The following is a 16798-nucleotide window of genomic DNA, read 5'->3' on the forward strand; positions in this document are numbered from 1 at the left end:
GGTCTGCAGCGGAGAGGAGAACACATCACTTGCCCTAGTCAGAGTGTTCCTGAAATAAATCCCCCACTGTGTGGTAGGAGAAGCACAGCCATTTCTGATACTGGGCCCAGAGAGGAATTTCTCCTGAAACTGTCAGAAGGACACAGTGATGTGACAAGTCCCCACAAGAGTCACACATCTCATGCACGGATGTTTCATGGGGCTGCTTCTCACACACTGTCGTGTGGGCCAAGGATGCCCAGAGGTCGCCCTGCAGGCCCCATGTCCACTGCTGGGGTGGGTTTTCCATCCAGAGCTCAGGCTGCAAATCACTAGCTGGTAGCTTTGTTTCCAAAACCTAAACATGGGTCGATTTCATGTACAAATTCAAATGTCTGGCTTCTCTTGAGAGAAGGAAGATGTGGCCACACAAGTGGCCTTCCTGTGAGCCCCCATGTGGGGTGACCCTCTAGCGGCTCCAGTCCCCAGCCCAGCCCTCTCCACTCATCCCTCTTGCCTCCTTGGCCCTGGCAGGCCTCTCAGAGCCCCGGCCAGAGCAGTAGCTGGTCTGCCTGTTCCTCCTGCATTCTCCTTAAGTCTTTCTCTCAGTGGGAATTTTGCTAGATAATGAGACAGTGATAAGACAGCCTGCCTTTCCTAGCAAGTCCCTGGGAGGCATCTAGTCTGACTTGACAGTTGAGAAATGGCACCTATACCAGTGCCTCAACTGTCAGTCTGTTCAAGAGTGAGAGTGACATTCTTTGGTGACAGTTGGGGATCTTGACCAGGACTCACGGCTGAATGGAAGTCTGCGGTGCTTCCCCACAAGGTGGCCTGAGGGTGAACCCCTGGGTCTACTCCAGCCCCAAGCAGAGGCACCACCCCATCCCTTTTTATCCCTTGTTATGGCCATGACAATTTTAGCCCAGAAAGGCTTAAAGCAAATATGCTCCTTGGCTATGAACAAAAGGGAAGTGTATGTGTGTCTTTGTGTGTGTACACATATATATACGTTTTGATGTTATGGATACATATGGAGTTTCCAGCTTTGTGCAAATGCAACCAGTTGCAAAATAAATGCCACGGTATGTAAACGAAGTGGTTTACTCTATGGCATTATTAGCTAGAAACCTGTTTAAAGTTGGAAAACAGTTTCTAAAAGGATGACTTTAGCTCTTTCTAGGAGGGGTACTTGTAAATCATGATAGTAAAACCCACCCATCCATCCATTCATCCATCCAAGCCTCCTCGGCCCCAGACCTAGGGCTGGGTGCTGGGACACAGCGGTGAAAATGGCACATGGCTCTGCCCTCACGGTGCTGACCTAGGGGAGAGTGAGATTGGTGTACATGTCAGCAAAGAAACAAACAGAATTCCAGATGGTGAGAGGGGCTGTGGAAGGCACAGGTGATGGGCTGGAGATGTGAGGCCACGTAAGGTGAGGTGGTCCACAGGCCTCTCTGAGGAGGTGACACCTGAGTTGAACCCCAGGGATGAAGATGGGCTGGGGACTCATCGCCAGCAGAGGGGTCTGCGGGTGCAGAGTCAGGAGGGGGCTGGGTGAGCTGCAGAACAGAGAGGAAGCCAGTAGGGCCAGAGGATTCGGGTGTGGTTATTTATTTATGTGTTCGTTTGTTTATTTATTTTTGGCTGCGGGGTCTCGTTGCTGCACGTGGACTTTCTCTGGTTGCAGAGAGCGGGGGCTACTCTTTGTTGCAGTGCATGGGCTTCTCACTGCAATGGCTTCTCGTTGCAGAGCACGGGCTCTAGGCTCGCGGGCTTCAGTAGTTGCAGCACGCAGGCTCAGTAGTTGTGGCACACGGGCTTAGTTGCTCTGCGGCATGTGGGATCTTCCCGGACCAGGGCCCGAACCCATGTCCCTGGCATTGGCAGGCGGATTCTTAACCACTGCGCCACCAGGGAAGTCCCACGTGTGGTTCTTGTTGGCTGTGGTTAAGAGCCTCTTCCAAGAGCCCAGGGAGCCATTGGAGGGGGTTAAGGAGGGTGAGACTTTCCGAAAAAGCCCATTGCTCGCTGGAATGCTTTCTGATATCAGGATAGAGGAGGGATTAGGAGTGTGGGCTTGGCAGAAGAAGTGAGTCTGGACATAGATGTTTGGAGGGCCAGGTGCCCGTGGGCAGCCAGGGAGCTGGGATGGGAAGGTGGGTGGAGGGCCACGATGAGGAGTCCACAGCAGGTGGGGGGCCTGGGAGGCCGGGGAAGGCGTCGTGTACGAAGCCGTGGGAACAGCTTGGAACAAAGCACTGAGGATTCCATGTGAGGTGGAGAGGCGCAGTGGGCGTCTGGGGGGGGGCGGTGTCTGCTCAAATTGATGAGCCCCTCACCCGCCCCCACGCGGTGAGCCAGGGCAGCCTTTGAAATCGTGTAGTGCTGCTCACTGAGGGATGCTGGGTCCAGGGATGGGCACCTGACCCCAGCTGGGCCAGTCGGAATTACCTGCCCTGGAACTTGGAACCGGCAACAAGCATCTTTCTTTGCAGGGCTGGGAGCTGTGGGGAGGGCATTGAACACCTCCCCACAGAGGACGAGAGAAACTAAGGAAGCGGGTCTGTTGAAAGATGCAGGACACCAACTCTCAGAGGAGCAGAGGCAAAGGAGAAGGAGCCTCAGGGTTTTCAGGCTGGGCCTCTCGAATCTTCCTAAGACCCAGCTGCATCCCACCCTAGTCACCATGAGGAGGCCCCTTTCTGCCCACTTGCTGGTTATGTATCTTTGAGCTGCTTGACCTCTCTGTGCCTCAGCTTTCTCACATGTACAATGGGGTAACAGTCACGCCGTGGAGGGATGTTGTCAGGGTTCAACGGATTAATCCGTGTCAAACACTTGGTGCCTGCACGCAGGAAACTAATGTTAGCTTTGACAGTAACTATCACTGTTCCTTAACCAGGGGCCTGCAGCTAGTTCATGTAAAAAAGAGCTAGTTAAAAGAAGGGAGAGGCAGAACTGTTTTTAACCACTGGAAGTTGTTCACTACCTTGTCAAGAGACTTTCTGCTAACCCACCCCGGTTGTCACGCAGGTGCCATGTGGGGTTTTGTGATATCACCGAGTCCTGTCCACAGGCAAGAAAGATCCTGAGGGGTCCACACAGCACCTTCCGTTATTCCTGATGGATTTCTCCACAAGGCGGTTTAGGGGCTAACGGTGGGCTAGGGTGGGAAGCTGGGCTCCAAGCCCCATGATGACATTGGCCTAAGAAACCCACCTGCTTGGAGTTTAGGAAGCCAGGACCTGGCATGTGCTTTGGACGGATCAGGAAACTCACAAGTCCCTGATTTAGGGGAGTGAAGGGCTGGCCCTTTTGCAAATGGGCTGAGCACACATCTGTCCAGATGGAGCCCTGAGCAGCACGTGCAGGGTTAAGGGGGCGGGCCCAGGGCCCCTACTCTGAGGGTTCCGAAGATGGCCTGGGGCACAGGTCACCCACAGAGGCATCCTAGAGCCCCTGCGGCTGGATCAGCAACCGGAGGGCCCACACCTGGAGTGTCAGCACAGCCTGGGGTCTGCAGGCTCTGCAGGTCTGCACAGGTGTGTGCCAGGTGTCAGCCCAGAGCGGCTCCCACGGCCTCGCTCACCTGGTCTCTGTAACCGCCCAGAGCCCGACCTCACCTGCAGCTCCCCCGGCCTCCATGGCCACTGCAGCACCTGAATATTTTTCCAGACACTGGGATTTTGATAACCCCCTGGTGGGCACTTCTGGTTTTCATTTCCCATACCACCTCACTGACCTGGCCACGTGTCATCCTTGGAGCCCTGGCATTTGGGGCCGTGGCGGCGTGAGGGCAGGAGCTCTGTTACCGGGATGTATTGCTGACTTGGGGTGTCTGCAGTCCACTGGGATTGGATGTGCTGAATCGAAGGGCCCGGGTCCCCAGCTTCTCGGCCCCTAAGGGTCACAGGCCAATCTCAGGTATAGACAGGATACAGGTGACCATGCCAGGGGGGGCCACTTTGCACTCAGACCAGACCAGTGCTGGCCAGTAGAACTTTCTGAGATGATGGTGGAAATGTTCTGAATCTGCTCTGTCCTCTTCGGCAGCCACCAGCCCCACGTGGTTATTGAGCACATGAAACCTGGCTTGTGCCACGTGAGTTGAAACTCCAGTAGGCATGTGTGACTAGCGGCTGCCTCATTAGATAGGAAGCCCCTAAACATTCCATTGGAAGACTTACAGGTGGCGAAAGTGCTGATAATTATGGTGTAAAAAATAGGTCGGGAAAGAAGTGGTGTTCCCCCCGCCTTGTCGCCCAGGCTGACGTTCAGCACTGCCGCGTTCTGTTTGTAAACGTCTGTTGGGCTTCATCCCTTTTAGACAAGTTAATCTGCGTCCCAAGCAAGAGGCTCGAGAAGCAGTTGCTCTGTTCCTTTAGGGCCTTGGGGGGTGGCAGAAATCCTGAGTGTTTCACGACGCAGTGCATCGCCTAGGGCCTCCCGTGGTGACAGCCCACCCCCGAGCCTCACGCCAGACCCAGGTGTAAGGGCAGGATCTATGTTGGGGAACTTTTCACCTGTGACCCCATTTGGTCCTCCTCTCCATGCTTTCCCTGATGGGGAGACTTGGAGAAGGAAAGTCAGTTTACAGAAAGCTGCACAGCTAGTAAGGAGGGGGCAGAGCCGGGATTCGAACCTGTGTCTGACCAAAACGTCCATGCTTTCCCTCAAAGACTGTTCTGTTCATACCTTTCTCCTGCACTGTGAACCTTCCAGAGCTCATCAAACAGCAGGTGCACCCGTAACTCTCAAGGTGGAGAGGTCATCGTGGGCCCGGGCGATTGGAGAAGGCATCATGGGGATTGGAGGGCAGAGAGCGAGTGGCCTGGAATGCCAGCTCTGAGCCCGGCTCCATCCCCACCTGCCCTGGCACCTTCCTCCTGGACAGCGGCCTCACTCTTCTCTCTTCTTTCAGCCCTTTAACCATGGACACAAGGTGGCCAAGTTCTGCTATGCAGACAAGGTGAGTCCCTGGCGACTTTGGGGTTGGGGTGCTACCCCGTCTTGTCTGGTTAGTTGCTGACATGGGGGTAGAGGTCAGTCACTGCTCCCCTCTTGGGCCATGGAGGGTGGGGGCGTCTGGGGGGCGGCTGGCACTGAGGGCGTCCCCGGGCACGTGTCTTTGACTGGGCCAGGCGTGCCGGGGTTAACTTGAGCCTAATGAGAGCTGCTTTGGCCAGGGCTGGGACATGCCCGCACATGCCCCTTGTGAGGCTACCCTGATTTAGGGAGGGGGAGGGGGTTCTGGAAGGCTGAGTCAGGGAAATTGGAGGCATCATGGATGGAAAGCCAGGCAGAGACTTGGCATCAAGGAGGGCCAGCGAGAGGCCACGGCGTCAAGGCGCTGGCGTCACGTGGTGATGAGGGCAGTTGGCAGCTGGGATGCCAGCAGCAGGTGTCTGTCTCTGGCTGCAGTTCTGGCCTGGCAAGGGCAAGGTCAGACCCAGACCTCAAGGGCTGGAGGCTCTGGACAGCGTGTTCAGGAGCACCAGGCCCCAGGAGTAAGAGGAGGCCCTGATGAGACCACGAGAGAGAACGGAGCAAGTCCTTGGCCTGTTGCCCTACCTGGCAGGCCCCTCGGACTCCTCCAGACTGTAGCAGGGCAGGGTCGGAGCCTGGGGTAGCCCAGCTGGCCATGGGACATGGCGTCTGCCGCTGTAGGGGGAGGGGGCTGAGGGCCGAGGGAGCCAGGGGTCTTCCCTGGGTGAAGAGTGACCTCCAGATCTCTCCTCCCTCCCTCGCTCCTCTGGGACCCTTCCTGCTTCAGGAGGAAGCCCCCAACCTTTCCCTCTTCATCAGGCACTACTCCACAGAGCCATCGAGGCCGCCTTGGCCGCCAGGAAAGAGTGGGACCTGAAGCCTGTTGCAGACCGGGCCCAGGTCTTCCTAAAGGCGGCAGATATGCTGAGTGGGCCACGCAGGGCAGAGATCCTGGCCAAGACCATGGTGGGACAGGTGAGATGCCCACCGGCACAACCGGGGATGTAGGGGAGGCAGTCGTACCCCATCCAATTCAGCAGGCGTCAGCTGAGCGGCTTCTGGGTGCCCACACATGCTCTGCGTGCGGGAGCCCAGGAGGTGTCCTTGAGGGACCAGGCCTCAGAGAGGGGACAGACCTATATACTTTGTAGACAAGGTGGATTGAACTACGCTTGCGTGTCCTGCTCTGGAAATGGCTCCTCCCATCCACTTCTGTCCCCGCCCTGGGCCAGTCCCTCGTTGTGCTTTGCCTGGACTGACAGTTGCCCTACACGGTCCTCCAGGCTCCATCAGACCTCTGCAGCCCTCAGAGCGGTTTCTGTGACACCTCCAGCAGGTCACTCTAGCCTTATGAACCACCGAGATCTCTGTCTGGCTGAGGGTCACGTCCCAAGTCCTGAGCCAGCCCCCAGAGCCCTTCCATTCCCACCTCTGTCCAACTCACCAGCCGCTCTGCCCTTTCCTGCCAGGCCATCCCGCCCATGATGTCACCAGCCTGGACCTAGCAAGGCTCCTGGACACCTCAAGCATCCCATCTCCTGCCTCTGCCCCGGGTCCCCTGCCTGGAATGCTCCCTGTCTTCTCTGCCTCATAAACTCTTAACTGTCAAGGTCTAGCCCAGATAGCACCTCCTCTGTGAGGCTTCTAGAACCTTCTTAGTCCATAACGATCTGTCCTACCTCTGTGCCCGCCCCCCTTCCCCAACATGCTGTTCCTCTGTCGGTTATAGCTCAGATTCCATCGGGGTGTAATGACTTCCTTTGTGTTTGTTTCCCCTTTACAAGTTTTTTGGGCATTGTAATCACATGTTAGTGTTCTCTTTCTGCATCTTGCACCGTGTCTTCCTGGAATCATAGAAGTGCCTGATAGATGTTTTTTGAGTTGAATGCATGTTGAGCCAGGGAGTGGCATTAGCAGTTGAGAGAGGGTTAGTTTCGCCTTAGGGGGTTTGGGTCACCCCAGCGCTCTTCCGGTTCGCCATCACGTAGTGAGAGCGCCCTCTGCTGCACGGAGCTGGTATGACAGCTCCACACCTGGGTAAGTGTCTCCTGATTCAGCAGAGCCCCTGGGGTGGGTGTTGGGCTCCAGAGTGTCCCAGGTGAGCCACACCTGGGCAGGAAGAGGCGCACACACTCCAAGACCAGGTGAAGGTGCCTCTTTATTTGACTTAAGACTCAGGAGCTTGTCGGAAGCATGGTGGCCACGCAGAGCAGGAGGCAGTGCATCTTAGCTCAGCTTCCCCTGCTGTGCGTCCTGAGCAGGGTGAGCAGCTGCCAGTGACCCAAGGAGGGGCCGCCCGATCCGAGAAAACCTGATTCTTGCTGCCCAGAGTTATTTCCCCACGGCTCACGTTTGCCGTCAGGAGGATCAGACGGTCTAAGGAAATGTTTACAGTCCTCAGGTTTCCTGGTTCTTGGCCCAAATGCACCTGCAACCCAATGTCACCATGGGCTCAGGGTCCAATGTCAGAAGAGGGCTATTGGGAGGCACGTCCTCCACCACTGACCCCCCGGCCCTCCCGCCTAACAGGGGAAGACGGTGATCCAAGCAGAGATCGATGCCGCGGCCGAACTCATTGACTTCTTCCGATTCAACGCCAAGTTTGCCGTGGAGCTGGAGGGGGAGCAGCCCATCAGCGTGCCGCCCAGCACCAACAGCGTGGTGTACCGGGGGCTGGAGGTACCCCCAGGTGGTGGAGCGGGCGTTGGGGGCTGCTGGAAGCCCTGGGCTTGGCCTCACCACCTCCTCCCTCCCCAGGGCTTCGTGGCAGCCATCTCCCCCTTTAACTTCACTGCGATCGGCGGCAACCTGGCGGGGGCGCCGGCCTTGATGGTGAGCTGTGGGCAGCAGGCGGGCGTGGCGGGAACAGGTCATCACTCCCCTGTCAACAGACAGGAGGCCACGTCAGAACCCCTGGGGTCCCAGCCCTAGTCGCGGGGAGAAGCACAGAAAGTGGAGGCAGCTGGGGGCTGTGGAAAAGGCTTGGGGGTCAGAGGCTGGTCTGGGTCCCAGCTTTGCCCCACTCTGTCTGGGGGACCCCAGGCAAGTCCCGGCCCTCCTCTGAGGCAGTTTCCTCATCTACGAAGTGGAAATAAAAGAAAAGCTTACATTACAGGGTCATGAGGAGCAAATGAGACCGTGCTTGTGACGCATCTAACGCCAGGCAGGTCTGGCCCAGTGCAGGCTTAGCGTTATATAGAGGCTGCTACTAATGATGATACTTATAGCTCACCTTTGAGTGCTTGCTCTGTGCCTGGTGACTTATTTGTCAGGGTTGCAAGGCTAGCAAATGACGGAACAGGTACGGATTTGGGCTTGGTCTGTTTCTGGGCAGGTGGTCTCGAAGTCGATGGGCTCCACTGTCGTTATCAGGGTGAAGGTGGCCATCGGCTCCCAATCGATGGGGGAGATGCAGCCCTACCCTCGGAGGTCCTGGGTGGCTCAGGGCGCAGCAGCAGGAGGAGGGCTGACAGCTGTCAGGGGCAGCTGGGTGATCTGGAAGGGTGCTTGTGCACAGGGCCATCCTCGTGCATCTGCACTCAGACAGACGCACACACACCTGGCACCCATGTGCCCTCGTCCAGGACACGTGCAGACAGAGCCCTGTGAGCACTTGCCCAGCCTCGCCCCGTGAGCACCCAGCGAGTTGGAAACACCCAGAACAGACCTGCCCGAGGGGTGCTGGCAGGACCGGTGGGCACAGGCTTCCGGAGGAAGGGAGCCTTTCGTAGCCAGAATGTGGGAGCAGACAGGGCAGGGTGTGAGCTCACTGACAAGGGCTTCTAGGGCCTGGGGTGCAGCACCTGGGCACCTGTAGGAATGGGTTTGGGTAGGGGACATCCTGGCCTGCATGGGGTCCTGGTGGCTCCAGGTGAGGGATGGCCATGCTTCAGGGTAGGGTGGGAGTTGGGGCTGGTGGCCCCTGACCTCATGAGTCATCACCGTGCCTCCCGGGCAGGGCAACGTGGTCCTGTGGAAGCCCAGTGACACTGCCATGCTGGCCAGCTATGCCGTCTATCGCATCCTCCGGGAGGCCGGTCTGCCCCCCAACATCATCCAGTTTGTGCCAGCTGACGGGCCCACGTTTGGGGACACTGTCACCAGCTCGGAGCACCTGTGTGGCATCAACTTCACAGGCAGCGTGCCGTAAGTCCCCGAGGTGGGGTGGGCAGGGTGGCCTGGGGATGCTCACCAGACCTCGTGACCTCTGTCCGGGATCTGGGGCTGTGAGCCCAGAGGTCAGGTGCTGTGTGGCCCTGGGTGAGCCACTTCACCTCTCTGAGCCTGTTTCTTCACCTATATGACAGTAGTCATGATTCTTACCTTGCAGAGTAATCGTGAAGGCCAAACTAGTTAATGAACAAGAAGGAGTGTGACAGGCTGGAAGCGGCCTGCAGGTGTTTGGTGATATGGATTTCGATGCCACCACTGTCCCTGGAAAGGGCACAAGGGAGCTTGGGATAAATTGGAGGAGAAGAGTCAGGAAGGCTTCCTGGAGGAGGTGGCATCTAAGCAGACGAGTAGGCCAGGCAGAGGTGGAGGAGAACATTCTAGGAGGGGGAACAGCATATGCAGAGGCATAAGGCTGAAGCTGTTGGGCTCTGGGTGGTGGACGTGGTCCCGTGGGGCTGGAGTGTGGAGCTGGGGGCCAAGGGTCAGAGGGTGGGGGCAGGACATGGTTCGATCACAGCTGCTCATTTCACTCACTCACTCACTCAGCTGGTGTTGATCGAGCCCCCATGTGTACCAGGCTCTGCCGGTGCTAAGACTGGGCAGTGAACATGTGGAATGGACAAGGTCCTACCTCTTGGGGGATTTAGTCTTTGTGACTATAAGGCCCCATGAACCTGCTAAGGTGTCTGGACTTTATCCTGAGGATGATGGCAGCCACAGAAAGTTACATGCAGGGGGCGTGGCTTAATCAGACTTCTTTTGTTTCAAGCAGGGATTGAAGATGGTAGCTCTCCAGTGGGCCCTGGCAAGTGGCTTTGTGTTCTTTGACTCCTAATAGGGGTGGACCAACCTTGTACCATTGGGACAGTTTCATGTAAAAATCCAAATATTGGGCCTCTTTTAAGAACCTGGTCCCACTGGGCCTGCATTTCCATGTGGCACCATTGGCTGGAGGCGGGCGGGAGGTCTCTGGTTCCCCCCGTCCTGACAGGCCCTGGGTCTCTGCCTACCTGGACGGCCTCACTCATTCTCTGTCCGGCCCCTCCGGGCCCCTGCGTGTGCAGCCTCTGATCTAGATGATCGCTCTGGCTACTCGGAGCACAAGTCTCCAGTGGGTGGAAGCAGGAAACGGGTTAGGAGGTGTCCACGTCCGGGGAGGGATGGCAGGCGCCTAAACTCGGTTGGAGTCGTGGGAACGGGGTGAGGTGGGCTGATTCAAGTGAGGCGGTAGCAGGGAGACTCGATCACCTGTCCGTGGGGTCAAGGTTGGGGGGGTTCAGTGGGAACATCCAGGCTCGGGGCAGGAGGTGGGCATCGTTCACCGAGGTGGGCAACCCAGATGGCTGGGCACCTGGGAGCCTTGGGAAGAAGGTGAATCACATGCTGGTCACTTTGAGTTTGAGGTCCCCATGGGTCATCTGGGTGGAGATGTTGGGGTCTGCACTCCGGGCCTTCCAGGTGTCCTAGGGACACCTGTGGTGGCTTCTCGCCCTCTCTGCCTGGCCTCAGGCTCCCCTGCAACAACAACCCCCGCTAAGGCTTGCCGGGTGGCGATGGCAGCGTTAGAATTGCTGAGGAGGGCTGTTTTCCAAAAGGCCCGCTCTGCCAGCCACGGGCCGCATGGGTCTCTGCCTGTTAGCGGGCGGAGCGGGCCTGGCCCCCATTTGCCATGCTCTGATGCGCAGCGGGCTTAAAGGTAGGAAAGTCATAAATTAGTATTAGCTACTGTGTCGCCAGCTCCCTGGTGATTAGCATTTTTATTGTTTTGTGGTGCTGAGGTTGGTCACACTTGGAGCCCAGGGAGGAGATAGGGGCCTGAGCTGCCTCTCCCAGGACCCTCCTAGGTTCTCTGGAGCCTGGGCGTGAGCTCGTGGTGCCCCTCGCAGACCACGGTGGTGCCTGTCCCCCATCAGGCACCCATAGCATACCCAGCACTGTCCTAAGCACTTGACTCACATTAGAGCCTCACAAAACAGCCCTGCCAGGTGGAATTGTTCTTTCCGGTTCCCAGATGTGGCACAGAATTTGAGGCTCAGAGAGGTTAAGCGGTGGGCGCAAGATCACACAACCGTGTATGCCTGAGTCAGGACTCGAACCCGGCATCCCCTGGCCTCAAAGCCTGGCCCTTCTCTGCACTGTCTTGCCGCCAGGCCTCCCCTTGCTCCCTCCTTGTAGGCCCGGAGTGCAGCCCATTTCCAGCTGCTACCACCTACTCGGTTCCCCATCACCATCACCACCACCACCACCGCTGTGACCCCTGCCCGCCTCCTGCGGGGCTGCTGACCCTAGCGCCCCTCCCTGGGCTTTCCAGCCTCTTCCTCTGGTAGGGCCTGCTCCCTACCCCCCAGGCCCCTCACCCTCTCAGGAGCCTGAGCCCGGCTCCCTAGTCACTGCCCTGTCCTCTGGTTTTAGCACCTTCAAACACCTGTGGAGGCAGGTGGCCCAGAACCTGGACCGGTTCCACACCTTCCCACGCCTGGCCGGAGGTAAGGGCCCCTCTCCCCGTGCCCTGCCCTACAGCCCTAGGGACCCCTCCCTGCCCTGGCCCCATGAAAGAGGACGAGGCGGAGGTGATGCCCCCAGAGGTGGGGTGGCCCTGCAGGCGCAGAGAACTCCTTCAGGGTGGAGCCCCTGCTCTGGCACTTATACAGAGCATTTATGCCTCAGAGTGTGCATTTTTTCTTTCATTCATTCATTCATCCATCCATCATTCAGCAAGTAAATTATTAAGTATGTTCATAGGCACTTTTTGGACACTGGGGATGCAAACATGATGAGACCCAGAGACCCAGCCATTAACGAACCTCTATTCCAACAGTGGGAGGCAGACAGTAAACAACTAGACAAAAGATGTCAGGGAGTGAGAAGGACTGTGGATAATTAAAGGAGGGCAAAGAGGTGACAGGCAGGGACCCTCAAGGGCTGGACGTGGTGGGTGACTGTGACTTAGGGTGGCTGGTGGGGTGGGAAGCCTCTTCAGGGAGGGAACATTTGCGCTGAAACCTGAGCAATGAAAAGAAACCAGCTTCACAAAGGTCCGGAGGGTGGACCATCATGGACACCCATACTGTCCGGTAGAACTTTCTGCAGTAATGGACATGGGCTGTATCTGTGCTGTCCAATAGTATAGCCACTCGCCACGTGTGGCCGCAGGGCACTTGAAACGTGGCTGGCATGGCAGAGGAAGTGAAGGTTTTGTTTCATTTAATTTTAATTAATTTGAACTTAAATAGCCACGTGTGGCCGGTGGTTACCCTGTTGCACAGCCCAGATCTAGGCCAAGGAAATGGCAAATGCAGAGGCCATGAGGTGGGAATGAGCTTGTGTTTGAAGAGACAAGGCCAGTGTAGCTGGGGAAGGGAGGGAGGGGGGTGGCAGGAGATGGGGCTGAGAGGTCAGCAGGGCCAGGTCTTGTCAAAATAATAATTTTCCCACAAAGAAACAGTTTCATGGTCAAGGACATTTGGCGTGCTCTGTGTTTAAAGTAAAACGGATTCCTCACCTGCAGGACTTCTCAGAGCCTTTAATGCACTAATATATGCATTGCTTATCTTCAAGAGCAAAGGCTGATGTGCAGTGTTTCCCAAACTCTTTGGACTACACAACCCTGTTTTGACAGAGGACCCCCTGGACCATGTTTTTCACGGAACACACTCCGGGAAAATGCGGAGACCTCTCAAGAGGGAGGGCTGTCCAGGGCCACACAGTGCAGTAACGGCAGAGCTGGAGCTGGTGGTTCAGCGTTCTTGCTCCTGGGGGTGAAGGGGGGGTCACGGGGAGACTGAACCCCACGCCTGAGCGGGTGGGAACTTTGTAAAATTTTATTGAAGTTTAGTTGATTTTATAATACTGGGTTAATTTCCACTGTACAGCAAAGTGATTCAGTTATACGTATATATTTTCTTTTTCATATTCTTTTCTATTATGATTTATCTCAGGATATTGAATCTAGTTCCTTGTGCTATACAGTAGGACCTTATTGTTTATCCATCCTATATATAATAGTTTGCCTCTTAAGCTGGTGGGAGCTGTGATGGGGGTGTCAGGGCAGGTGACGCTCCTCAGGGCCAGCTGTTGCATCTCCGATTTCCAGTTCCCCAGTGTGCCCCAGTCCAGCCTTCACGAGATGGAGGACAGTGAGTCCCTTGTGTGAGCTCTCCATGGTTTTCTGTTCTGTCTCCTTCCCACCATCTCCCTGAGGGAGAGAGACCGCTACTTACTCTACCACTTCCCCCCTTGAGTATGAGACTTTAATCTCTCTGTGCCTCAATTTTCTTGTCTTTAAAATGGGATAATAATGGGAGGTTGCTGCGAGGCTTCAGTGAGACGGAGCTCAAAGTGCTTTGACCTGAGTCTGGCAGTTAGTGCTTTGTAACATGAGCTGCTGTTGGCTGATGTTTAACCGAGTGAGGAAACCGAGGCCCGGAGGGTGGAGTGATCTGCCGAGGCTCCCTCATGCCAAGGAGATCGAGGAGGGGTGTCCCCACTGTGGATCAGGAAGAGGGGCCAGCCCTGGCCGTGGACCTGGGGTGGCCCCCTCTCCTCTCGCGGGGTAGGGGTCAGGGGAAGGCTCAAAGGAAGCCGTGCCCACTGCAGGGAGTGGACCAGCTTTGGGGAGCCTTGGGTTCTGGTCCTTCCTCTGCCTTTATGTTGGGCAGCACCCCCGGGGCTCAGTTTTCTCATCTGTGAGATGGGGGAGCTGGTCCTGATGCCCCCTGGTGCCCTTCGCCCTTGCCTGGGCCTCCGTTTTCTCATCTGTAGGGTGGGAGGACAGGCCTGGCTGATCAGTTTCTGGGAGGTTGTCGGGCTCCGACTCTGCCTTCTCATGCCCTTGTCCTCCCAGTACTGGGCCTGGTCGCAGGGCCCTGCGGACGGGTGTAGGCAGTGCGTTGGGCCCCTGGGCTGGCCTGGGGAGCCCACCCCCTACTCATGCTCCTCCACCCCCCCGCCCCACCCCTGAAGAGTGTGGCGGGAAGAACTTCCACTTTGTTCACCGCTCGGCCGACGTGGACAGCGTGGTGAGCGGGACCCTGCGCTCAGCCTTCGAGTACGGCGGCCAGAAGTGCTCGGCCTGCTCCCGCCTCTACGTGCCCCGCTCGCTGTGGCCGCAGATCAAAGGGCGGCTGCTGGAGGAGCGCAGCAGGATCAAAGTGGGCAACGTGAGTGGCGCCGGCCTCCCCGCCACGGCCCAGCGGGGGGCTGATGGGATTGGAGGCTGGGGGGTGTGTGCGGGGAGGGCGCTCCCTTTGTCTCCGACTCTGTCTCCTCCCATGCCTCCCTTGCTTCCAGCCTGCAGAGGATTTTGGGAGCTTCTTCTCCGCCGTGATTGATGCCAAGGTATGAGCAGGAAGCAGGCCGTTCCCGGGGTCCCGTGCCTGGACTGGGTGGGAGGGGTAGGGACAGCTATAGGGGTGACCCAGACCTGCTGCTTCGAGCAGGGCAGCCTGATAGCCACGCACCACCCCTGCCAGCTCTGAAAAGGGCAGAGGCATCCGTACCCAGAGGGCAACTCGCCTCCCGCACACCCTGCCCCAGGCTCGACAAGCCCCCTTTAAGTGCCTGTGTTCACACGCACACATACAAATAGGCCTGCACACCGCGTGCATCAACCCGAACACGCACGTACATGCACAGCCGTGAACACGTTCATTTAGCTCTCTGAGCGGGAGCATGCCTGTAGATCCACCCACGTAAACACACGCACACCGCATGCACACATATCCTATACAGAAACATTTGTGTACAGGTTCATACGTGTATATAGGCACGCTTGTGGGTCTGCATGCACAAGCGCATACACATAACAAACATCCATGTAATGCAGGCATATGTGTGCCTATGTACATAAACCTAAAAATTCATGGCCATACATTTATATGTGTGTTTGTGATGTTTGTAGTTCTAACACACACATACACACATGCACACACAAGCGTGCACATCTGCCCTTGTCTCTGCCCTGGCTCAGCCAGGCCCCGACTTTTGCTGTCAGGGCCCCCTCCCCCGCCTCCCCCCACTTCAGAATTTGGGCCCTTCAGGGACAGGTGTTTGGGGTGAGTGTGTCAGGGGGCTGCTGCTGGGAATGGCCTCCAGCCAGCCCTTGACGCCCCCTACCCCACCCCACTCCCCCAGTCCTTCAGCCGCATCAGGAAGTGGCTGGAGCACGCCCACTCCTCGCCCAGCCTCACCGTCCTGGCCGGGGGCCAGTGTGACGACTCCGTAGGCTACTTCGTGGAGCCCTGCATCATCGAGAGCAAGGACCCCCAGGATCCCATCATGAAGGAGGTGATGGGATGGGCGGCCCGGGGCCGGGAGGAGGCAACCTCTCCCCCGAGCATGGCACACGCACAGGGCCCTGGTGCTTCACGGGGCGTCATCCCATCTCACAGATGTGGAAAGCAAGGCCCTACGAGGGGACCGTCTCACACCCGGTGAGAGCAGAGCCAGGCCCTGAGCTCGGGCCTCCTGACCCCAAATCCAGTGCTCTGTCTTCGACACTGCTGACCCGGGCTGGTGTCATGGCACTTGCGCTGTCCACAGCCACCGAGGCCCCTGCGGCCATCTCAGTGGCTGACACTTGTAGACTCTTAACTGTGGGCTGGGCATTTGACAGAGATGAGGTGGGCATATCGTTCCCATTTTACAGATGAGAAACTGAGGCTCCGAGAGGTCAGGGCGCTTGCCCAGGAGGACAGTGCAGGGGTGGGGGTCTTCCTCCAGCCCCTTGATGGCAGAGGGGACGGTGATACCATCGGGCAGTTCCTGGGCCGGCTGTTGGCAGAAGTCTCTCCTTTCCAAGGGCCTGGGCCCTTGGCTCTGGGTGTGGGTCTGGCTGGCAGGGAGGCCAGAGACCCCTTGGATCTTCTGCCAGGTTGGGGTGGGGTGGGCCGGGTGGAAGCCATCCCCGAGGGAACCCAGCGGGAGGCAGCGCCTGGCCCTTCCTGCAGGGGCTGAGGAGGGGGATGGGGAGAGGCGGAGGCCAGAGCAGGGAGATGGGAGGCCTCGGGGTGTTGGTCCAGGTGGGGCCTGACCCTGGGGCTTCTCTTCCAGGAGATCTTCGGGCCTGTGCTGACTGTGTACGTCTACCCGGATGACAAGTACAAAGAGACACTGAGGCTGGTCGACAGCACCACGAGCTATGGCCTCACGGGGGCAGTATTTGCCCAGGATAAGTGAGTGGCCGCAGCCCCTCCACTCTAGTCCCGGTGTCCTGTCCCCACAGGACCCTGCTGTCCCCGGATACTGCCCTCCTGGGCGCTGATCCTAGTAATAATGCTGCCCTTGCTTCTCTCCATTCTCACCTCCGCCCTGACCGGCAGGTAGACACAGGCAGTGGGCTCTTTGTTAAAATGCAGATTCCAGGGCCCCACTATTGGCTGCTGAATGTAGGTGTCTAGGGGTGGGGCCGGGGAATCAGTGCCTTTGACCTGCTCCCTGGGTCTGATGGGGCTGCAGAGTGGAAGACAGAGGCTCGGACCCAGGTGCACTGCTTGTCTGGCGGAAGCAGGATTCCAACTTGAGCACCGGGACACTAAACCTGAGGCTTTGCCCTTTCCTTTCTCCGTGGTACTGCTTGTCTCCCCGTGTCTGCACTAAACCTGAGGGTAAACCTGAGGCTTTGGCCTTTCCTTTCTCCGTGGTACTGCTTGTCTCC

General features: G+C 57.5%; 1 protein-coding gene across 1 annotated transcript in view; it reads left to right on the forward strand.

Annotated features, from left to right (window-relative positions):
• ALDH4A1 (aldehyde dehydrogenase 4 family member A1) overlaps positions 1–16798 on the forward strand; it is a 31404-nt gene that overhangs the window by 11859 nt on the left and 2747 nt on the right. The window contains exons 4-13 of the mRNA XM_082451670.1: positions 4907–4954; positions 5791–5946; positions 7501–7650; positions 7729–7803; positions 8930–9117; positions 11557–11630; positions 14107–14303; positions 14434–14481; positions 15277–15429; positions 16195–16316. Coding sequence (XP_082307796.1) covers positions 4907–4954; positions 5791–5946; positions 7501–7650; positions 7729–7803; positions 8930–9117; positions 11557–11630; positions 14107–14303; positions 14434–14481; positions 15277–15429; positions 16195–16316 — 1211 coding nt within the window. The remainder of the gene's footprint in view (positions 1–4906; positions 4955–5790; positions 5947–7500; positions 7651–7728; positions 7804–8929; positions 9118–11556; positions 11631–14106; positions 14304–14433; positions 14482–15276; positions 15430–16194; positions 16317–16798) is intronic.

Source organism: Balaenoptera physalus (assembly GCF_965194825.1).
Source record: "Balaenoptera physalus genome assembly, chromosome: 1".
NCBI lineage: Eukaryota > Metazoa > Chordata > Mammalia > Artiodactyla > Balaenopteridae > Balaenoptera > Balaenoptera physalus.